We start from the raw sequence: 24,530 nt of genomic DNA, 5'->3' as shown, positions 1-24,530 counted from the left end.
CTCCTCCTTGCCTCCAGACCACTCCAACCTCCTGCCATCTCTACTGTGGCTGCCCTATTTCCCTGCCTGGGCCCAGGATCTCAGCAGTGCCGGCCCGGAGCACAAGCCCAAGAAATGCTCCAAGTCAGCAGAGGAGCCCAGAGTGAGCTGGGTGTGGATGCTTTGTCCTAAGGCAGGGAGCAGGCCACCAGGTATGGATACCAGCTCTGACTCTTTATGAAATCCACTTGGGCCTCAGTTTCCTCTTCTATAAAATAAAGAAGACAGCCTAAGCCCTAAAATGCTGCGTTTTTATTTCTAGAAAGAAAAGTGGCTTTATTCCAGATATAGCCAGCAGGAATAATGACTAGCCTCATTGGCGCAGCCTACCTTCTACCACTGAAGGAAGGGAGGGAGGGAGGATGGATGGATGGATGGATGGATGGATGGATGGATGGATGGATGGATGGATGGATGGATGGATGGATGGATGGATGGATGGATGGATGGATGGGTGGGTGGGTGGATGGTGGATGGGTGGGTGGGTGGATGGGTGGATGGTGGATGGGTGGGTGGGTGGATGGGTGGATGGTGGATGGATGGGTTGGTGGGTGGATAAATTGGTGAGTTACAACTCTATTTATGGAGTTCGAACTATGGGCCAGACTGGGACCAGCATTATCCAGATGTTGTTGTTGTTAGGTGCCATCAAGTTGATTTTTCGACCCATAGTCACCCCACGTGGCACAGCAGAACTGCCCCGTAGGGCTTTCTAGGCTGCAATCTTTATGAAAGCAGATTGCCAAGTTTTTCTCCTGCAGGGTAGCTGGGTGGGTTGGAACCGCCAACCTTTCAGTTAGCAGTCCAGCACTTAACCATTGCGCCACTAGCGTCCCTTATTGTCCAGATGCTAATTCATCAATCCTCACAGTAAATGCATAAAGTGAACTAAAGTTCAGGAGTCACTTGGCTGGTCTGACTCAAGGCCCGTCTTTCTCCGCCAGAGGATGCTGCTACTCAAATACAAGGACAGGGCACAGTTTGAATGTCTGCGGTGACAGACTCGGGAAATGCTGCCTCCTTCCCAACAATGCTGCCCCACCAGGGTTGTAAGCACACGTGTGCATACGTGCACACACAGGCACACACCCTCATATGGTGTGTGGTTTCAGGGCTCAGGTTTGGAGCCAGGCCTGGGAATACAGCCTGCCTCCACAGACTTTAGATAAGGTTCCTAGCCTCTCAGCCTCAGTTTTTTAGCTATACCATATGCATGGTGACAGCTGCCCCACAGGGCTGTTGGCAGATTCACCAGGATAAATTCTGGGCCTCCTTGGTCCAGTCCTGGCACACAGGGCACCATTAGTAACCAGAGGCTGCCAGTGTTCATTGCCTGTTGTGAGCGTTACTACTGTCACCCCATTATACACACAGGCTACAGTCACGCTGACCTGGCTGGCCAGGGCCTGAAGCCCCCACCCGTGGGAACGGGCCCTCAGCGCTGGGCTTCCTCCCATTCTAACCTCAGCTTCCGTACTTTATCGGCTCCACACAATGGGCCTGGGGACCCCTCCTGCCCCACCCGCCACCCCCAGCCTCTGCACTGCTGGGAAATGGGCTCTTCCTGCCACTGGGAGGGGATCATCTTCAGCAGTGACAGGCCCAGCCAAGCTGGCCTGATAGAGAGGGCCAGCAGCTCGCACCCTGGGAGTCAGCCCCACAGGCAGCTGAGGGAACCCAGGCACCCAGGGTGGTCCTAATAGCCAGGAAGAGAAGAAACTGAGACCGAAAGCCAGGGTTCTGATTCCCAGCCCCAGGAACTCCCCAACTCCCCAGGGAGGCTCCTGCCTCCAGTCTTAGAAGAGGCCAGAGTGGCCCCCAAGTCTCCTCCCACCTGAATCTGTAGCAAGGCCCACCTGGGGGCCCAACATGCACAGCAGTCCAGCTGCTCACCACTGTCTCTTCAAGCAACTCTGCCCTGTTGAAGGGCAAATGCAATGAGCACAGCTCCACCCAGCTCTTTCTTCACCACAGGCAGGAGTCCTGATGCCTGGCCCAGCCTTGCCTGGCTACCTCCAGGGACTGGGAATAATAATTATAATTGTGATTATAACTATAATAATAGTAGTGGTTAAGAGTGTGTAATCTAAACTTCCTGGATTTAAATCCTAGTTCAGTCACTTATTAGCTAATTGACCTTAGCCAAGTTACTTCCCCTCTCTGCCTGTTGTTTGCCATAGAGTCGATTCTCATAGCTACCCCACAGGACAGAGGAGAACTCCCCACAGGGTTTTCTAGGCTGTAAACTTTATGGGAGCAGATCTCCAGGTCTTTTCTTCTGCAGAGCAGCTGGTGGATTCAAACCACCAACCTTTTGGTTAGCAGCTTAGTACTTAATCATTACGCCACCAGAGCTCCTTCCTCTCTGCCTCAGTTTCTTTATCTGTAAATGAGGATAATCATTTAACCTACCTCACAGAGCTATTGTGAAGATTAAGTAAGTTAAGACACGTGACATGATTAGCACAGCTTCTGGCACATGGGAGTTGCTCAGTAACTATTAGCTATTGTGGTTATTATTACTACCTAATCGACTTGACAGCACTGGGTTATACTGGGTAATGGTAATATTGGAAACCTTGGTGGTGTCGTGGTCAAGAGCTACAGCTGCTAACCAAAAGGTAGGCAGTGTGAATCCACCAGGTGCTCCTTGGAAATCCTATGGGGGCTATTCTACTCTGTCCTGTAGGGTCGCTATGAGTTAGAATCAACTTGATGGCAATTGGTTTGGTGTTTCTTTTCTTTTTTTTTAATGGTAATACTATTAGTATTATTTAAGCACTCACTATGTGTCAGGCACTGTGCTAAGTACATGATCTAATTTCATCTTCACAACAATCCTAAGAACTACTTGCTGTTATTAACCCTGTGTACAGCTGAGGAAACTGAGGCCCAGAGCTGATAACTGGCCTGGGTTCTCAGGGCTGACAAAAAGCAGAGAATTTCAGCCCCAGCCCCAGAGCCTGCACCCCTCCAGCCCACCCCCTTCTGTGAGCAAGGCCTCACTTGGTTTCCTCTGTTGATCCTGATCTGACTTCTGGCCATGCCTGGCTGCCCTCTCTGACCAAGCCCAGCCTGGGAGCCCTATGGAGGCATGTGAAAACACTGAATCTAAACTCTGTGGCTAATTGTTTAGACATAGGAAACAATTCTTCTTTAGGCTTTTTCTGAAGATGTGCTATCACATCTTGGAGCTGGAAGGCCTCTTAGGGGTCATCTTGTCTGACTTCCAGATTAGGCGGGGCAGCTCAGGGTAGCAGGACTAGCACCTTCAGCTGACAGCCCCTGTCCAAGCCAGCCCTCTGCAGGGGGAGAGGGAAAAGGAAGCTCAGCCAAGGACGGGACACAGCCTGTGGTCTCTTCACTGTTGAACAACGGCCAGTGACCCTGGGCCAAGTGAGGCCAGGCTGGGGTAAGATTTGATGGCAGCATCTTGGGCGCAGACTCAGGATTTATTCTTGAGGGTTTCTCTGGCTTCCCTAGAAAAGGGCAGGTGTAGGCCAGTGGATCTCTTGGGAGCAGCTGGCAAGGCGGGGATCTGGCAGCAGGGGGCACCGTGGGGCCACTCAGCTCAGCACAGGGAGCCAGATTCACTGGGTAACCCTTCCACAAAGACTTAAAAACCTGTTGCTGGCGAGTCAACTCATAGTGACCCTATAGGACAGAGTAGAACTGCCCCATAGGGTTTCCAAGGAGCGCTTGGGGGATTCAAACTGCCAACTTTTTTGGTTAACAGCCTAGCTCTTAACCACTGCACCACCAGGGCTAGTACTCCTAATTTATAAAAGAAAATCAAGGCTCAGAGGAAGGAAGCAAGCCAGGAGGAGGCAGAGCTGAGACTGAATGCAGGTCTGTTTGACTCCACAGCCTGAAGACTTCCCTCCTTTCCTCTTCTCCTTTCCTGGGCATTGCCAGTGGCCGGTCAGCACTAGCTGACCCTCCAAGAAAGCCAGGCCCAGCCAGGGAATTGCACCTCTCCCTTCTGCCAGCACCTCTCTTCTGCCCCTGCTCCTCACCCTCATGAGATGCACAGCGTCTGAAGTAGGGCCAGAAGAGGCCATCATCCTGCCCCACCGGTCCTTCCTGTGTAGCCTGGAGCAATCGCTTCTCAGCCTCATCCTCCCCACTTGTAAGACAAGTACAACAAGTCCCACCTTGCAGCAAGGGTGTGAAGGTTAGAAAAGGGATCTTGACATACTTTGTGAATGTTGTGATAACTGTTACTACTCTTGCTACTACTACCCTCCACTTACTCCTCAACTTGATTGTCATTTACGGAACACTCACCAGGTGCTGGGTACCAGGCACTGCCCTAAGTGCCTTGTCTGAATCAAGCTATTTAATCTTCCCACCAACCCAGTGAAGGAGGTATGACCATACCCATTTCATCAATGAGGAAGCTGAGGCTCAGAGAGGGGCAGGGACTTGCCCAAGCCCACCACCACTGAGCTAGACCAGGGTGCTTGTCCAGTCCAGGCCCTCACTTCCCCTTGACAAGAGTGGACTTCTTACTGAAGCCAGCTGGCTAGAAGGAGGAGGATGTGAATGATGATGGAGGACTCGGGCCTGTTGAGTGGAAACCACATGGAAAAGTGGCTGCCTCAGGGCTGGGAGCCTCTGAAGTTCCTGCAGCTTAGTCACTAGAGCCAAGGAAAGAAAGCAACAGGTCAAAAGAGGGTGGGGAAGGAGAAGATGCCAGTGGGGACCTTGGGCACCCAAAGGAGGAAGCTGAGACAGGAGCCAGCTGATCCAGGTCTGCTGGACTCTCAGGCGGAAGTGTCTGTCCCAAAATAGCAGCTGAGATCAACTGAGCAGGAACTAGAAGTGTATGCATAAATGTGTGTGAATTTATCTGTGTGCAAATACTTGAAAGGGTCTGGTGGGGAAAATCAGAATGCGGGGGCTCAAGGCAAGTGGTAGGCCCTTAAGCCTCGGCCACGCTCCAGAGAGAAGTGGCCAGGCCCGGCCTGAGAAAGTCTGAAGCCTCACCTCGGATGGGCCCTCTCCTGCAGCCACTGTACCAAGAAATGGCCTAAGGTAATGATACTCAAACTTTAGGGAGCACCAGAATCCTTGGAGGACTTGCTTAAAATGCAGGGTCTAGAGGAGCCCTGGTGGTGCAGTGGTTAAAGCACATGTCTGATAACTGAAAGGTCAGTGGTCTGAACCCATCAGCCGCTCCACAGGAGGAAGATGTGGCAGTTGGCTTCCATAAAGGTTTAGTCTTGGAAACCCTATGGGGCAGTTCTACTGTGTCCTATAGGGTCATTCTGGGTCAGAATCAACTTGACAGCAGTGGATTTGGTTTTTTAGGTTTGGGCATCACCGCTGGAAATTCTGAATCTAGCGGTCTGGCGTTAGGGCCCAAGAATATGGAGCACATCAAAGTTTGAGAACCACTGGCCTTCAGGATGCAGTCCCAATTCCTAGGCCTAAAGTTCAAGGTCCTTTTCTGGGGGGCCCCAGGCTGCCCTTCCAGCCTGACCACGAGATTTCCTCTCAAGTGCCAAGTCTGCCTTATTGCTTGCTAGTGGTCAAGAAGCTAAGAAGGCTTCTGAGGTCATGCCCCAGTCCAGTAGGAAAGAGTGCTGGAATCCATTAGTGATGTCTGCCACAGGTTTGGAGCAAGGAGTGGCAGCATGAGTGCCATGTGTTTGGCATCCTTGCCCTTTAGGAATCCCCTGCTCTAACCAGACTGGCTTCCACAGACAGTTTTGTCCAGGTCATTTCCTCTTTCACAGAATGTCTGCCTCATCCTCTTGTTATTCTAAACCTGTTCAACATCCAAGGCCAAGCTTACAGGCTCTTTCTTCAGATGCCTTCCCTGGTGGCCCCAGGCCCCAGAGACACTCTTCCCTGAGCTCCAAGATCTCTGAGGGTCAGCTGATCTCCATGGGCCCTGCCGCCCCCTCCACGCACCTAGCCTAAGAGTTCCCGGCACAGTGCCTTGCGCTAACTGTTAGCATTTCAAGAAAAGAAATGGGTACCAGCACTTTCATAGGGTGTGCACTAATGTCCTCAGGTACCAGGTGCTTCCAAATCACCCTCAACCACCCTGAGACGTTAGTGCAATTAACCCTTACTTTTCGGAGAAGGAAACTAAGGGTCAGTGACTCACCCAAGGCCACACAGTAGGTGAGGAGCAAAGCCTGGACTCAAGCTGGCCGGTGGGCTAAAAGAACCTGGCACACAGCAGGACATCAATAAACACTTACTCATCTATTTATAAATATTTGCAAGATGCAAATAGCATGTCCCTTAAGAGCTCCAGCCCTGGAGCCAGATTCTAATTCGAGTTCAGTCGTTTTATAAACCATGTAGCCTGGGGCAAGTTGGACAACCTCTCTCTGCCTCAGATTCCTCATCTGTAAAAGGAGGATAACAATAGTATCTACTTCATAAGGCCACTGTGAGAATTAATGTAAATTGCTTAGAATAGTCCCCGCACAGACTAAAACATGTGTTTTTGTCGATGTTGTTGGCTAAAAGGTTTCTAGTCTGGCTAGGCCTGGACTAAGTCTAAATTCTGTATTTCTACTGTCTCAGACCTTTTAGATCTAAATGCCCAGTGTCCTGGGCTAGGCCACACCCACCCTACTTTCTGTGGGGATCATCAACAGAGCTGTAAAAACACATAAAGTCAGGGGTCTAAGTCCAGGCTCTGCCTTTTCGCTCCCTCCAAGCCTCAGCTTTATCATCTATCAAATGGGGAGAAGGTTCATTGGGAGGCCTAGAAGAGGGCAGGGTGGGGAAAGGGTGACTTCTGGCTCCTTGGAGCCCCGGTGTCTGTCTTACCTATCCCCTTCCTCCCCCCATTCATGGCCTTCTTACCTTCCTGTGTCCCGTGAAGAAGAGAGAGAGGTGGTGCATGGAGCCACCATTGCGGCCCAGTTCCTTCTTGAGGGTGCGGGGTGAAGGCATGGCCCAGGTGGACGATGCCCCCTCACCGTCGGAGCAGTGCAAGGTGGTGTCAGAGGCGAAGCAGGGCCCTCGGGCCTCCTGCAGCAGACTGCCCTCGCTGTGTGTCCGGCGCCGCAGGGAGTTCTGCACCCGCAGTGAGAAGCCTCCCTCAGTGCCCTGGCCCGTCTCGATCATACTGCTGCGCTTGGCTTCACTGTGCTGCCCGTAGTTGTCATCGCTCGTGTCCTCGTCCTCGTCTTCCTCGCCCTCATCCCCTTCATCCCCTTCCTCAGCCTCCTCCTCATTTCCTGAGCTGCCCCCCTCTGCTCCTGCCTCCTGACTGTAGGCACTATCCAGCCGGACCTCAGGGATCACGAAGGTGGGCCTGGAGGCCATAGGAGGGTCCCTGATGGCTGCTAGCGGTCCCCCGGAGCCCGTAGTCTCCTCAGCAAGAGCCTCAGCTGGCAGGGAGACCCGGCTGGGAGGCATGTCTTCACAGGGTGGAATGTCCTGGGCAGGGGTTTCCTGGATAGCAAGGAGGTCTTGGCTGAGTAGAGGATCCTGGCTGGCAGGGGGTTCTTGGCTAGCAGGAAGGCCCTGGCAGAGTGGGGGGTCTTGGGCTGGGGGGGGATCCTGGTATGGTGGGGAGTCTTTGCTTGGTTGGGGTTCCTGGCCTGGAGGGGGTTCCCTGCAGGAAGGCGAGTCTTTGCTGGTTAGTGGTTCTTGGGGAGGAGAAGGTTCCTGGCCAGAAGAGTAGTCTTTGTTGGGTGAAAGGTCTTGTCCTGGAGGAGGCTCCTGACCAGGAATGCGGTCCTTGTTGGGTGAGGGATCTTCGGCACCTGGCCCCTTCCCTTCCTCCAAGGGCATCTCCCTCTTCTCACCTGCCTCTGTCTCAAACATCTGGGCAAGAAAAAGAAAACAAGAAAGGTTCAGAAAGAGGCTGGGAGATGTCACCCGCTGTGCCTGAGCCAACATGACAGTGGCTGAAACACAAGCAGTTGCCTGAATGCCACACCCCTTGCCCCACCATCTGAGGGCCAGGAGTGCCAGATGAAAACCTGAAGGCCTCGTTGGCTTGGCTGTCTAAGGGATCTCACCCTTCTGCTCCACCAAAAACATGGTTGGTCATGTAGGAGAGAAGGGGAAAAGGTAACTACCATTTACCCAGCTCCTATTGCATGCCAGGAACCGGGCTAACTTAAAATCCCCCTCTTACGTAATCCTCCCAATGGCCCTATATGGGAAGTATTATTGTCCCCATTTTACAGAGAAGGAAACAGAGGTGAAGTCACCTCTGTGTGTAAAGGGGAAGCCAGGCAGCCTATCCCTTATGACCCAGAACCATGCCACACCCCCAAACCAGAACAGTACCAGGTAACAGAATCTTGAACCCAGCCAACGATTATCTTCTACCTGAATCAAAGTTTAAAAAACGTCTAATGCATCTTTCAAACAAGAACTTGCTCTGTGTGTTGTGTTTAAATATTTTTCACTAGTGATCTGGAATAAAACCACGGCTTCAAAATACTGCCCACACCTGGACTAGACAGATATCACAGACATGGGCCCTCACTGAGGGACCATCCACCCAGTGATTTTTAAACTGTTTGGAGGAACCACAGGGATTCCACGAAACACAAAGCATTTCCTGCCTTGCATGCTCCACTACTGCTACCAAAGGAAGGCCCAGGGTTTTCGCTGGGTTCCTACAGCAGAACACATTTGGAATGGGAAAAGCTGACCGACCCCATGATGGAAATCTGAACACAGCTATCTCACAGGAAGAGTGGGGCTCAGAGAAGGTCAGGAGGGTCCATGGTGTCGCAGCCAGACAGGGAAGCAGCACTCAGGCCTGGGGCTGGGGCCCCTCATCACATTTCAGGGCTTAGAGTGCTGGAGCTAGAACCATTTAGAGCCCAGGTTTTGTCCTTGAAGAGGCCAAGGGAACTGATGGAAGAGAAAGACCCCATGCGTAGCGGGGAACTGTACAGGTGCTTGGGGATGCATGGACACAAACACACACATACATGCACATAGACATACACAAATATTGGTGGAGAATTTCAGAGTGCAAGTACTCCCAAAACATAGACTAAAAGCTCTTGCTATAGAGACCTTTGCACAGCTGCCCAGAGACTGAAAGGCTGTGCCAAAAGCTGTCCTTTCCTGAGAAGTCGTTTGAGCCCTGGGAGTCGGTCTGTGATAACGAAGCTCCAGGCAAGCCTCACATAGGAGTAAGCGACCCAGGCGTGGCTGCACAGCTGTGGCTACAGGGTCCTGTGCACATGTGTCAGAGGCCACGGTGGCATCTGGGAGCTTCAGAGCACATGTGAAAGCTCGTGTGGGTAAGAGCAGCCTCCTGGGAGCATGAACGTAAAAGGCGGGGCAGGCCAAGAGTGGAGGAAACGGCTGAGCAAGGGAGGGGAAGCCTTGAGAAACTCTGGCCAGGGTCAGAGAAGCTACCCCTGGTTCTCGTTCCCAGGCACAGCCAGGTGCCCAGCTGGCCCCAAGGGCTTCCTGCCTGCCAATAGAAGATGACTCCACCCAGGGACCCCTGGGACTGGGTAACCTCAGATCCTGAGACACCAACAGAAGATGACTCCCCCCAGGGACCCCTGGGACCGGGTAATCTCAGATCCTGAGACACCAGCCATCCCAAATCCCCACTGCACAGACAGGGAGGCTGAGGTCCAGAGACGGGCAGGAACCAACCTTGAATCACATAGTGGGGCCAGGCAGAGCCAGTCACCAAACCCTCTGGCCTCGAGGTTTCTACCTATTAAATAGAGATAACCAACTTGCCCAAGTTGGAGAATACGCAACAGAAAATATAAAACTCTTAAGGGGATGACGGTGCTGGTGGAAATTGTGGTGATAAAAAACACTCGGATCTAGAGGGAAATTCTGAGGTCAGGGACTTCTCCCATAGAGCCCCAGCAGTGGAGCGAACTCTGACAAACACCCAGAATCAAAGTTGGAAATTGTGATGCTAGGCCCCCAATCCGGAATTCTCATTTGGACTAAGGGCTGAGCTTCAGACCCCATCAGCCTATTCCCAGGTGGACAGAGAGACCTCCCATTGAACAGACAGGAAAACTGAAGCTCAGCTAGGACTTGCCTAGGCTGGGGTGAGAGCTGTAGCCTCTGGCTCCTGGTTCTTACCAAGCCCAGCTTCTGTTCTCACTCCCCAGGAGCCACCCAGTGCCCTGCCCATCACCCTGCCCACCAGAAAGCATTCTCCATCAAGAAAAACAAATCGCCCCACAGCCAGCTCCTTGGTGCCATGTACATCACCCTCCCCCACAGCCAGACCCCCCACCTCACCTGCCTCTGAGGGTCGGCAGGAAAGGATGAGAAAGAAGCAGCGACCAGTTAGTTGCCTTCAGGGCCTGGCTCCAAGTGGCCCCGAGAAGGGAGCAGGCCTGCATTTCCCCTTTCCTGGGTGGTGGGGGTGGGGCCCAGGCCTGTCCCAGTGGTGACTGCTGGCCAGCCCGCCCACCCCTCAGGGAAAGTGCAACAGACCCAAAACCAGAAATGCAAGTCAGCCTGCCTCTGCCAACCCTGCCCCAAATGGAGGCCAAACCAAACAAAGCCAGGAGGGGAAGTGCCGCTCCGGTAGAGGTGCTGGCCCCAGAGGGCCCCGCCCCAGGCAGGCGGCTGAGAAACCACCCAGGGCTGAAGGGCTCTCAGAGTGCCCAGCAGTTACATGTTCAGAGGCCCAAGTCAGACTTTGATTTTGGTACCGACGGTGCCACTTTCTAGCTGTGCAACTCTGGCCAAGCCTCTCAATGTCTCGCAGCCTCTCTTTCCTCATCTGGACCAGAAGCCTGGGGATGCCATCCTCATAGGACTATCCTTAGTGCTCCTCATAGTGCCCAGCTCAGGAAAAGCATTTGATAAAATGGTAGCTATTATTAGTTAAAAAGGAGCCCTGGTGGTACAGTGGTTAAAATGCTTGGCTTCTAACCAAAGGGTCAATAGTTTTAACCCGTCACTCCACAGGAAAAAGATGTGGCAGTCTACTTCAGTAAGAATTTATAGCCTCGGAAACCCTAAGGGGCACTTCTACTCTGTCCTTACAAGGTCACTACAATGGCAGTGGGCACTGGATAATTAAGGAGGCCTGGTGTCACAAACAGTTGAGCACTTGGTTGCTATCTGAAAGACTGGTGGGTCAAACCCATCCGGAGGCTCCACGGAAGAAAGACCTGGTGATCTGCTTCTGTGAAGATTACAGCCAAGAAAACCCTATGGGGCAGTTCCACTCTGTCACATGGGGCGACTACGAGTTGGAATCTACTCGACAGCACCGAACAACAACACTATTAGTCTTATTTTAGAGACGGGAAAACTGAGGCCCCAGAGAGTAAGGGAATTACCTAAGGACACCCAAGAAATCAGAGGCTGATGCAGGATTAGAACTCACATCTCCCATCCAACGGTCTCCCCCTGTTCCCTCAAACCCTTACATGCAAGGGTTTTAGGTGCTCTGGGGTATCTAAAAGGAGGGGTTGCAGGCTATAAGCACAGCCTGAGGCACCTCACCTGGGCTCATTCCTCACTGAGCAGAAGCTCCACAATGACCCAAGCTCACTGGTTCTTTCCTGTGCTCCCAGGCAGGGCTTGTGTCAGCAGCGACTGTGGGCAAGTTTGGTCAGGCCAATGTTTAGGGGGAGCTCTGGAGCAAATACAGGAACCCTAAGGAACTCGCAGTGGGGGACAAGTGTGGGAGAGAAAGAGAGGCAAGAGAGGAGATGAAGAAGAGGACCACGTGGAAGAATGAATGTCAGATGTGGGATTGTGCCTCAAGCAACAGAATGACACACACACAGCTGTGCTATGTTAAAAATTGCTCTGGGCAGTGTGAGCAGGACACAGTAGGGGTGGAGAGAAGACTGGGATATACATGCATGCATTCATTCATGCATTCATTTATTCAGGTGCTGCATTAGGAACTGGGGAACAGCACTGAACAAGCCAGACACAATCCCTGTCCTCTGCTGAGCAGAAAAAACAGAGGTTAGACAACTGGTTTTAAAGAGCATGGTGAATGTGCTGATGGAGAAGTGTAGGCAACTAGGGACACCCAGTTAGGTAAAAAGAACCCAGCCAGGGTGACCCAGACAGTCTAGCCTGCTCATTTGGGCCTTGGTCCAGAGCGCTGGACACTGTTGCCCTCCCTCCTGTTGGGGATCTGTATCTCTCCCATCCATCACTTCTTTGGCTTGGCTGGGCCAGAGTTAATTCCACCCATGTCTTGCTTGCTAGAAAGAAGCAGATAGGAAATAAACCAGGCCACCTAAATGGAGTCACTATTTAGGATTTAATCAAATCCCCTCTCAAATACAATTCGGGGCTTGGAACAGGCTGGGGAAAGGAGGCAGATACGACACCCAGAGCTCCTGCTCACACCAGCTATGGCTACTGGTCCCCAGATCGCCACCTGCTATTGGGTGGGGGTGGTAGTAGACTGCTGGAAGTGACTTGGCCAATGTCACATAGCTACTAAATGAGGAGCCAGAATTCAAACCCAGGTCTACTGACCTCGGAGCTAAGCTGCAGCTCTCACTGTGGATGATTCATCACACCCGCCACCAATGCCGGGCTCAGAATCTGCCCCCAAAAACCACTTCCTGTACTGGGTATGGGGGTGCACTGTATATTCCCTATCTTGGGGTGGCCCTTACACAACTAGAATTTTATAGACAGAGTCCTATAGAAAGACCTGGGCTGGAACCCCCACTTGGTCATTTGCCAGTTATGTGATCCCAGGCTGTCAGATCTCCAGGCCTGAGTTGCTCTGCCACGAAATGGGTGATGACGCCTCCTGCACCCTGTTCCAGGGATTTAAGGGGACCAAGTCTGAGAAAGGACAGGAAAGTGCTCTGTGAACTGGAAAATCATTTAAGAAAGGGAAACGCGGCCTAGTATTTGACCTCCAGGCCTGGCTTTAGAAATGACGTTGCTCCTTTAAGTCTGGCACTCCCTGGATCCCTGTCCAGCTCCCCAGCTTCCGGGTCCCTAGCTCAGTGCTGACTTCTAGGAACTTCAGCTGCTTGGGCAACACTTAGTTCCTCCAGCCCAGTCTCAGTCTAGCTCCTCTAGGGTTGGCTTCTTGACACCCGGAAGATGGAGCCACCACCATGGCCTATGCCGCCAGCTCAGGGGCTCTCCAGGCCTGAGAAGCTGAGGGCTGTGGCTACTCTCCTCTGCCCCTGCCCACAACTCAACAGGTTTGCAAAGTCCAGGAGGACAGAGGCAGCACCTTAGAGGGCTAAGGGCTCTTGATAGAGATTCCCCACTTCACACTTACTGGCTGGGTCACCTTGGGCTTAAACTCTCTGTGCCTCAGTTTCCGTAGCCATAAAATGAGATTAATAATACCTCCTCACAGTGTATCTGGAGTGGATGAGCTAATGTTGGCACACATAAGCACTTAGTAAACAGCAGTCATGGTCACTGCAGCACTGCTTGGCTTTGATATCCCCTCTCTGGATTTCCTCCAGCCGCTCTGATGGCCCCTTCTCAGCTGTCATGGGCCTCTCGTCCATCCGTGTTCATCAGGATCTGTTCCAGGCCCCCTCTAGTCCTGCTCCTACGCACTCCCTTGTGCTCTCATCCGCTCCCAAGGCCACAGTCAGTAGCTGGCTGCCGACGACTCCCAACTCGACACTGCCAGCCCAGACTTCTATCCTGAGTCTACACCGTACAGGCAAGGCTTCACCACGTCCCCATGGAACAGTGCTGCACCCAAATACTGTTCTAGGCTTTGTGGGTGCAACAGGAGTGAGAAAGATGCAACACCCATCCCCATGGAGTTTACAGGTTAGTGGCGAAGGACCCACTAATATTAACCAAGTCATCACCCACAAAAGCATAAATACCAACTGTGACCCGTAATGTGAAGGAAAACTATGAGGAGGTGCTATGGGGGAGAATAAAGGGGAGTGTCAGGAAAGGCCACCTTGCGGAATGACATTGAGACAGAAATCTGATGGGGGGGGCCAGGGAAGGGCTCATGAGGTGAGGACACAGCAGGTGCGAAGGCCTGAGCCAGGAAAGGGCTTACGCAGTTGTGGAATGGAGAGGACACCTGTATGGCTGAAGCCAGGGAGGGAGACAAAGAGGCCACCCGACTTTCTTCTGGATGTCCCACAGGTGCCTCCAACTCAACATACCCCAAACTGAATGTACTGTCTTCCCCCCAAGTCCGTTCCTTTTCTTGGGTTCTCTGTGTCAATGATGCCACCACCAGCCACTCAAACCAGAGACCTGGGTGTCATTCTCTCTTCCTTTTCCTTCACTCCCACTCCTGGTCACCAAGTCCTGTGATCATCCCTCATAAAATCTCAAGGTTTTCTTCACTCTCTCTATCCTCGCTACCACCACTTCCCTCCAGACCAGCATCCTCCCTCCCTGGGAGTCCAGACCACTCTAATCCACTCTCTGCACTACGGCCACAAGCGTCTTCTAAGTGCAAATCTGACCTTGTCACTCCTCTGCGTAAAACCTCGACATGGATCCCCAGTACCTTCTAGATAAAGTCCAAATATTTTAGCCCCGCAAGATGCTGGGATCTGCAACTCCCTCTAACCTCACCTCTCACCACTCCCCAACTTAAGTGTTTAATGATGAATGAATGAATGGGCAATTCAATGAACTTCAGCAGGCTCACGGGACCACCTGGACCCTTACCACTCAAAGCATGATCTGTGAACCAGCAGCAGCAGCAGCAACACCATTACCGGAGTGTTCGTATGAAATACAGAATCTTAGGCCCCAATTCACGCCTACTGGATCAGATTCTACATTTTAACAAGATCCCGGATGATTCACCTACACATTAAAGTTTGAAAAGCATTGATCTAGACTATAGGTTCTCACAGACACATACACTTTAGAGTCACCTGTGTAGCATTTTCAAAATACCTACTTCCAGGCCCAATCCCTACTGCACCTACTTGATCGTTTTCCCTAAGATTAGGCCCGGGCATCTTGACTTTTTTCTGACTCCCCAGATAATTCTGAGGTCCAGAGAAGGGAGGTGATACGCCCAAGATCACCCAATAGAATCAGGACTAGAATCCAGATCAGAACCTAGCCCAGGACTAGGTCCAACACACACAGTTCCCTCTATAATAGGAAGTCAACTCAGAAGAGGCATGACCTCAGAAGTCCCCTTTTCTAGGTTGAGGAGATGGCAAGGCCACTAGAGTCAGCTACCCATTCTTGCTTCCTATAAATCAAGGCCCAACTGCAGGAGGAGAGGGGGGAAGGAGAAGGAATTTGACTTCAGACTAAAACTTCTCTGTCCCTAAAGGATGTCACAGCTACTCATAGGTCTATTTGGGGCTCAGGAGAGCAACACGCAACAGCAAGGAGATACCCAGTCTACTGAAAGCAATACTGAGGCACAGAGGAGGGGAAGCAACACTTCTCACTTCAGAAAATATCAAGGCAAAGCTAGCACTCAGAGAAGAGGGCTCCCCGAGGAGTGAGATGAGAGGAGGCCCCTCTTAGAAACCTTCCTCGCCCCTGATGCTTTCACCTGGCTAAGCCGGAAGGATGTGCCCTCAGGCCTGGCCTTTGGAGCTGGCTGGATTCCCCCACTACCCACCTAGATGCACAGAGGAGCAAAGCTGCTTCCCGCGGGCAGGGGGAGGGTGCTCCTGAGGTCTGCTTCCGGTCCTGGGTTCCCCCATCACCACCTTGCTGCGAGGTCCTGGCCAAACCCCTTCTCTCGGGGTCTCTGAAACCACTGCTTCAATGTGGGGGGTAGACTTGCAGTCTCTGCCCCCCGCCCCACAGCCCCAAAGGCTCCTTCTACGCTCCCAGTTCTTGGCTCATCTGAAAGGCGTGAGACTTGAAACCAGAGGTTTCCCCATCCTCTTCCTGTTCCAGTGGTGACTGATGCCTCTGTCAGAATGAGGGCCTCAGGGCCCCCTGGCCCTCTTCTGCCCACTCCTGAGTGATCTGCTCAAGAACCAGTTCACCTGTGGGCTCCACCACTGCTTCCCTTCCCACCCGACACCCTCCTTCTCTGCCTTGACACCCTCCTTCTCTGCCTACTCCAAGTGCCCGTGTGTGTGCGTGCATGCGCGTGTACTTGCCATCTCATTTCCCTATTATCTCTACCTCCTCAAGTCTACTTCCTGCCCATCCCCCTGAGTCTCTGTTAAATCCTCCCTCGGAGGCCCTGGCTGGAGGGCTCTCGGCTCCCCTGCCAACCCCAGGCGGGCCCCTGTTTTGGCTCATCAGAATCGTGTCCCTGGCTTACTCACCCCTCCAGAGTTACTCAGCAAATGCCTGCACAGTTCCAGCCATGTGCCAGGGCTTGTGCTGGGCACTAAAGCCAAACAGTGGCAAGGCACATTCTGTGCCCTGACGGTGCTCAGTCTAGTGCGGAGAGCAGCATTAAAGGGCCCATGTCACTCCCCCGCCCACCATAACCACCCCAGGGAAGTACAGGGGGCCATGGAAGCACAGAGGCAGCAGGAAAGACTGGGATGGTTTGTGGGAGTTGATAATGGCAAAGCTGAGACTCCAAGTATTAATGGGGGGAAGGGATAGGAGTGAATATTCCAGGTGAGGCCAGAAACAGCATGGAATATTCGAGAGAGTGCAGGCGGTTCCACGGGACAGGGGTACAGATATGTTAAAGAATCCAGACTACCCTGAGGGCAATGTTTACCTTAGTGCTGCTGTAGAAACAGGGAAGGTGGAGCTAGAGATGGTGGAAACAGAGATAACGCTAAGAAAAATGCGGGGGGGCGGGTACAGCGGGATAGACCATTAACTGAGCATCTACATACACCCAGCCCGGCAGCACTTGCTTTACGTGTACTCTCCCACTTATGACAACATATGAGGTCAATATCAACGGCCCCATTTTGCAAATAACGAAACTGGGACTCAAAGAGGTTAAATAAGTTGTGCAATTTCACAAAATTAATAAGTGGAGGAGTGAAGATTGAACCCAGGGTCTGTTGCTGCCAAAGCCCTGCTCTTTCTACTACCCCATGATCTCCTTTCCTGCCCTCCTCACTCCCTTCCTTCCAAAGAGACCTACTGAGTACTTACCTTGGCTGGCTACTGTGCTAGGCACCGGAGATACAGGGATGAGCAATACCACATGCAGAGCCCCTGCTCTTAGCCCAAAGAGGTGGAGATTGGAGGGACAGGGAGTCTGACTCACCTGGTGGGGGTAACATAGGAGAGGGGTGGTGCAGAATCCCATACACCTGGTGACCCTCCCAAATCATCTCCCTCCCAGGGACCACTTCACAGGTGGGCAGAGCCAGAAACACGTGGCTTTTCTCTTATGTTCTACACTAGTTTGACCAAACAAAAAAGTTCTGCAATGCCAGGAAGACTCCTGGGAAGGGCACAAACAACACCGCGCTCACGAGACAGGCCTGGTGTTGAATCCCACTTCCTAGCCGTGTGACTTTGATCCAGTCACTTCACATTTCTGAGACTCCATTTTCTCATGCGACGCTTCTCTCACAGAGCCGCTAGGGCCTGGCACGCAGTCGTGCTCTGCTCAGGGCAATGCTGACCTCTCCAGGGCGTGGCGGGGGGGGAGGGGGGCGGGGAGGCAGGGGGCAAGGGACCAATCCAGGGACCAACCCTGAAACTAAGACTTAACTCCAAGGGCTAGCTCAGAGAATAGGGAGCACTTTACCAGTCAGGGTGTTAGTACACTACACCTGCACTCGCCTGTACTACACCACAGGGGGAGCCTGTTGATGATAAAGAGCCGGGGTCTGGAGAAGGACAAATCTCAGTTCAAATCCTGGCTCTGCCATCTCTTAGCTCAGTGTCTTTGGACAGGCTACCTCAATCCCCTCATCTGTAAAATGGTATAAATTCTGAGTATTTACTTCACGGCATTGTTGGGAGATAGTCCACGTAAAGAGCTTAACACAGGGCCTGGCACACTGTAGGTGCTCAATAAACATTTGCAGTTCCTGTAATTATGATTCTCATTATCATCATCACCACCATCAGCCCCTCTCCTGCTTCGACTCTTGACCAGGCACTCGACGTGCTCTAACCCTACAACAGCCTAGGGTGGGCGTACTATTACCTGCGTCCTTCAGGGGAGGCCCACACCAAAGGCCCTGGAGGCTGGAGAGGTAGACAGAGTCTGCATTCATACTCCCCCTGGGCTGAATCAGTCTGGCTCACCATGTGGCCACAGCCAAGTCAATCCCCTCTCTGGGCCTCACTCTCCTGGCAGGGGTCATCCAGCTCTGAATCTCAGCAAGCCTGGAAGGGTCAGAGTCCAGGGCCCAAGGCCTGGCCAGGTTTCCTAGTGCATACATCAAGGACAGAAGAAGCAGAAAGACTCCCCTTTCCAGACATATCCCTGCCTGGCCTGTCCGCCCCAATCAAAACCAAAAACCAAACCCATCGCTATCGAGTTGATTTTGACTCATCACGACCCTATAGAGCAGAGTAGAACTGCCTCATAGGGTTTCCAAGGCTATAATCTTTATGGAAGCACACTGCCACTCTTTCTCCCACAGAGCAGCTGAGTGCTTTAACCACTGCACCACCAGGGCTCCTTTCTCCCTGCCCCAGTTCCTAAAATCCCTCCTCCTTCAGGGCCTGCAGTGGTGTGGGCATAGGGGGCGGGGGCAGCAGAGAGGAGGCTCTTCCACTTGAGGGCACCAGCAGACATCTGGTCACTGCACTCAGCGGCAACCCTAAGGTGAAAGCTCACCCTGCAAAGCCCCTGGCTGGCCCCTGCCTCCACTGCTGCCTCCTAAAACAGATGTTCTTTCTCTGCTGAAGGGTGGTGTCAAGGCTGGGTTTACAGTCATCTTCCTGTCATTCATCCTCCTGTCATTCTCTTGTCATGGAACTTTCTTCCATCACCCTTGGCACTGCACAAATCTGACTCCATTCTTCTCCTGTTCAAAACCCCTCCATGCCTTGGAGTTAAAGTCCCAGATCCTTACCCTGCACGTTCTGCCCCTGCCAATCTCTCTACCACACTGTTTTCTCCTCTTTTGCCCCCCAGCCAGCCTGAGCTATTCGTAGCTCCCCAATTACACTCTACTTCCAAGTACTACTAATGCTACTACTAAACTTATGCTCACACTGTACTGCCTGCCTGGAATACTCTCCCCTCCCTGTCAACCTGGAGAACTTCTACTCATCCCTCAAAACTCAACTCGCCCACCCCCTTATGGCCGCTTGATTTCAGACAAAGGCGATGCTGCACTGCAATGGGAAAGTATGCTCTTTTTGATCAATGCTGCTACATCAATTGGATATTCACCTGGAGGAAATGAACTTCAACCTCCATATCATACGATGCATAAAAATCAATTTCAAGTAAAGTTGAGATTTAAATATGAAACAAAACAATAAAGCTTCTAGGAGGAAAATATATCCATAACCTTGCAGTAGGCAAACAAACAGGACTCAAAAAGCACTCTCTATAGAGAAAAAGATTGACAAATTGGGCTTCACTAAAACTAAGAACTTCCATTCTTCAAAAAATACCGTTAAGAGAGTGAAAAGGCAAGCCACAGAGTGGGAGGAGATATTCGCAATGCGTATATCCAACAGTGAACACAGATCCAGAATATTATTTAAACTCCCACAATCAATAAGAAACAGACAATCCAATAGAAAAATAGGGAAAAGAACTGAATAGGCACTTTACAAAAGAGGATAACCAAATGGCCAATAAACATACGAAAAGGTGTTACGCCTCATGAGTCGTCAAGGAGATGCAAATTAAAACCACAATTAGATATCACAGTATCTAACAGCAATGATATTGGTGAGGACATGGAACAACAGGTACTCTCAGACATACACTGCAAGAAGGACGGTGTATTGGTATAACACTTCAGAAAATTATATGATTGCATCTATTAAAGCTAATTATATACAACTCTAAGACCCAGCAATTTCAAACCTTGGATATTTACCCAACAGAAAAGCAAGTACGTGTGCATCAAAAGACAGGTACAAGAATGCTCACAGCAGCACTACTCATTATAGCCATGAACTGGAAACAACTCAACTGTCCATCAGCAGTAAAAATGGATAAATGTTGTCTATTCACACAGTGGAATACCGTACAGCAATGAGAATGAACAAAATAAAACTTCACACGATACTGATGTATCTCACCATCAAAATGCTGATTAAAAGAAGTCAGCATAAAAGCATCCATGCTACTCAATGATTCCATTTATAGAAAGTTCAAAAACAGGCAATACCAACCAATAACAGAAGTGGTGACTGCAAGGGGGCACAAGAGCGGTTTCTGGGGTACTGGAATGTTCTATTCCTTGATCTGAGTGGTGGTAACATGGGTGTGTTCGTTTTATGAAAATTTATCAGCTGCATACTTATAATCTTTCTGTAAGTATGCTTATACTTCAATTTAAAAGTTTACTTAAAAAACAAACAAACAAAAACCTCACCCAGTGTCTCCTTCTCTGCTCCCTGGGCTGGGGCAGTGGCTCCTTGCCCCTTGTACACATCTCTGATAGAATATTCCAACTGTTCTCCCAGCAAGAGGCTACTGCGCCACCTCCCATTTACTGAAGGGCTACTTTGTGTCAGACCCTGGGCGAGCACCTCACCTGCACCATCTCATTTACAAACTGCCATAGGTGCCCATGGCACTCCCACTGGTAGCATGATTCAATGTCGATATGCATCAAGCAATTCTAAGTGCTTTGCATGTACTATCTCATTTAACCCTAGAAGGCTGGGCCGTTACCTGAGGGAATGGAGGCGTGGAGAGGTTCAGTGTCTTGCCCAAGGTCACACAACTATGAAGTGGTAGAGTCTGCCCTCAAGTCCAGAACCCACACTCCGACACAACATATTATATGGCCTCCCCTAGGATAAGGAGCGATGCATGGCTGGATTCACAAAAGTGATTTCTATGGCCAGGCAAGAGTCACACCAACACCTTAGAGGGGTGCATAGACTGGGATAAAGGCCAGCTCCTTGATGAACAAGTGTCTATGTAACAAGATTCAGCCTCACTCCCTGAGGTTCCCAGGCGGCGTCAGATGCTTCCTTGGGGCCCCCACAGCCCCCTGTACCTCCTCATTAAAGCCCTGTTGTGACTGTCTGTCACAAGCCCATCCCTGGCACTAGATTAAGATGGGGCTTATACACCTCTGTTGTTGTTGTTAGATGTCATCGAGTTGACAGAGTAGAACTGCCCCACAGGGTTTTCTTGGCTGTAATCTTTACAGAAGCAGATCGTCCCATCTTTCTCCTATGGAGACTCTGGGTGGGTTCGAACTGCCAACCTTTTGGTTGGCAGCCAAGCACATAACCGTTTGCACCACCAGGGCTCCTTTCTATACCTCTAGTACCTGCCAAAGTGCATGGCACGTGACAGGTATATAGCACATGTAGAAGGAAGGAAGGAAGGAAGAGAGGGAGGCAGAAAGGACAAGTACAGAGTCAGTGTTTGATTAACTGAGATCTCTATTAATGGAGGTCTGAGCAGTGAAGGTTCTAGTGTCCTGCTGGACATCAGTTACAACACTTAAGACTTGAGAGGTGGCACTGCCACGCCACCCTCCATTCCGTAGTCCTTGCCCTAGCTGCCTCCAGCCTTCTCCAATGTTGCTGCCAGCTATTTGGCCCCCAGACGTTCTACCCAGCCCTTTCTCTGCCTCTCCTCATGACCCCTCCACCACCAACCACCCTGTTCAGGGGGCTCGAGGTTCTGCTGTTAGCCAAAGGCTAACTCCACCAGGAGGTAACTGAGGACACTACAGAGAGCCCTGGCTATGCGGTAAGAAGCATGCCCAGTTCCAAATAATTTACCGCACCCCCCCTTTCTAAGTTGGGAGCTGCTGACAGTTCTCGGCAGCCTGGGAGTCACAGTGCCAGAAGCCTGGCCTGTTGTGGACAGGGAAAGCCCTGGTCCATCTGGATCAGAGGGCACATCTGGCAGCTGTCCACACATCTGGACTGATGACCCAAGCCCGCTGCCAGTAGGAAGGGGGTATACTGGGACTTTCTCCCTCACCTCTGTGTGGAAAGCTCTGCTCTCCCAGGTGGCTCATGGCTCTAGCACCAGCCCCACTCCCCAGGGCGCCTGGGTGCAGCTGGTTGGGTAGGGGAAGGTGGCTCCCTGGGGCTGAGCCTGGCTGGCCTGCTATGAGTGGCTCCAGCCTCTCCAAGCTTAGCAGGCTGAGCCATAAGCAGCCTTGTTTATCCCTGGGAGGAATGATGGCTTTCCCTGAGCAATGACATCTTGGAAACGGCCTGGCTCCACAAACAACAACAAACCTCTCAGCTTCAGCCTAGGCTCCTGCTTGCATGAGAAGGCTTCTAACCAAAAGTGCCTGAGAAACAGGTTGGGGGCTGCTTCCTCACTGAACCAGCCCCTGGCCTTAACCTAGAACCCAGGAAGGGGAGAGGGTCTGCAGGCAATGCCACACCTCAGAGACTCAGACAGCTAGAAGGGGCCTGGCAATACCTGGTCCAGTCCCTGGTTGCTCCAAAGAGGGCACTGAGTCCGAGAAAGAGGCACCTTTGTCTGAGATCATGCAGCGAGCTGGGGCTAGAATGTGCCTTGGTCTCCCACCTGCTGGCTAAGGGCTTTCTCTTAGCTTTTACACTGCTTTTACAGAGATGGCAGGGCTCCAGCATGTTAAGCTCTGGACCCCCAAGGTTCCCAGAAAGGAATGTGTCATGGGGGAGTCTGAAAAAGAGGGATCACCACGATGAAGCCCAGGTACTCTGAGCCGTTCAGTTGTTGTGGTGGAGACCCTGGACTAGGCAGCCAGAGACTTGGGCTCTTGTCCCTGCTTTGCTGTTAAGTCATATGTAACTTTGGGCAAGTCCTTCCTCTCCTGCCTCAATCCCCTATCTGCCCAGAAGGGAAAAGGGCTCAGCTATCTCCAGGGCCTTCGGAGACCAAATGGGAAGCAGCTCTCAGGGCCCCCAGGGGCCCAGTTGGGCACAAGCACTCCCTCCTCAGCTGTGTCTCCTCTGGGGGAGCCAGAAAGATCACTAGATGAGAAACCGCCCCTCAGTATACCTCGCCGGTGGGCCAAAGGAGCTGGGCTCCAAGCCCCTTAGTCTGTGCAACAGACCATGAACATTTCATTTGAACCAGCCAGGCCTGCCCCCTCTACCCTCTGTGGCCCAGTCCATTGTGTGGATACCTCCCAGCCCAGCATGACCCCGTGAGTGGGCTCTCCTCAGGGCCAACACTTCGCCTGCCTCACCTCCTGTCAAATTACACTCCCCAACCCCTTGGCCTTATGGAAGCAACCCTGCCATGCAGATACTAGGGCATCCCTTAAAGGGACTCCTCGCCAGGCCCTCCGGTTGGCAGTGCCCACTCTGTGCTAGGCACAGAGCTAGGAGGTGGGCAGACAGAGCTTACTTGGACATCAATGCTTGTCCTCAAAGAGAGCCAGGGCAATTCAACACACCTCTCCTATCAGGACCCAGGCCAGGCACTTGAGGCCGAGGGAAGAAAAGGCCCAGATCCTGCATAAATAGGGCATGAAGCAACCGCCATAAGTGCCACCACCAATGAGCAGATTCCACATAGGTATTAGCTTCTCTTTCAAAGTTTGGGTAGAATTAAGACTGGGAGAGAAGAGACAGGCTTTCCAGGCAGAAGGAACAGCATATACAAGGCAAGAAAAATGGGAAGTGCAGTAGGTTCATTGATACCAAGGACTTCTAATCAGAAGCCTCATAGAAGTGGCTCGAAGCCCTGGAGACTTCCCAACAAGAGGTCACTAGCCTCAGCTGCCTCCATACTCACCATCCCCTACCCTGTCTTCAGATGCCAGGCTGGACTTGGAGCAAACCCTGCTGTAGAACTTGGCTCCCTGGAGGGCCTGCCCTGGGCTAAGCCATGCCGAGTGCTAGGGCTAGGGAAGAGGGAGGTGCCCCTTGGCTCGTGCGGAGGACTCAAGGGGCCTCAATGGAAACTTTGACGATGGCCACAGTGCTCTGGCTGGAATCCCTAGGGCGGCAGTGGGTCAGGCTTTGGAGTTCCTTCCAGGAGGAGATTTACCCCCTCCAGCCATTCCAAGAGGGGAGCCAGGTAGCACTCAGCCACCATGCCTCAGGGCAGCAGGATGTGAAAGTTTGTGAGAGTCAGTGAGGGGCCTGGTGGCCCTGCACCAAGCTAGAAACAAGCCAGACCGGGACTGCCAGATTCAGAGCTGAATTACTCAGGTCCGGTCAGAGTAATAGCTCTCCATGAGTCCTGTCCTCACTGCTCCAGGAGGCAGAAGCCCTGCTTCCTGGTTCTGGCTGAGCCACAGACCCGTTATGTGAACTTGGACAAGGCCTTCCCCTCTCTGAGCCCCGGATCTTCCTCCAGCCCTGAAGTCCTAGGGCTTAAGGGTTCTTCCTGGAGACCTCAGAGCAAGAGAAGGGACGTGGAACCTTCAAATCAAGAAAAGAAATGGCCCCTGTCAGCTCACAGCGGCTGGTGCTGTGGGGTCAGCAGGTCCCTAATCACCTACCCCTTTTCCTTACAGAGCTCAGCTGGAGCTAAGCAAGCAGGTGCAAGACCTTCCCCAAAGAGCTGTGAGCTTCAAGGCAGATCACCCCCTTCT

The 24,530-nt window shown here is 52.0% G+C and overlaps 1 protein-coding gene across 8 annotated transcripts in view; it reads right to left on the bottom strand.

Moving 5' to 3' along the window:
• Positions 1–24,530, bottom strand: part of RGS3 (regulator of G protein signaling 3) — a 139,562-nt gene that overhangs the window by 8,742 nt on the left and 106,290 nt on the right. For 6 of the 8 annotated variants that reach the window (XM_049895057.1, XM_049895058.1, XM_049895066.1 and 3 more), the window contains one exon: positions 6,871–7,839. In XM_049895057.1, coding sequence (XP_049751014.1) covers positions 6,871–7,839 — 969 coding nt within the window. Of the gene's footprint in view, positions 1–6,870; positions 7,840–10,263; positions 11,425–15,556; positions 15,934–24,530 lie in introns of those variants that run through there. The other 2 variants (XM_049895065.1, XM_049895061.1) reach the window with 2 other exon arrangements.

This window comes from Elephas maximus, chromosome 9, assembly GCF_024166365.1.
Source record: "Elephas maximus indicus isolate mEleMax1 chromosome 9, mEleMax1 primary haplotype, whole genome shotgun sequence".
Taxonomy (NCBI): Eukaryota; Metazoa; Chordata; class Mammalia; order Proboscidea; family Elephantidae; genus Elephas; species Elephas maximus.
The sequence above is the reverse complement of the archived record's forward strand: the minus strand, read 5'-3'. Positions and strand labels throughout refer to the sequence as shown.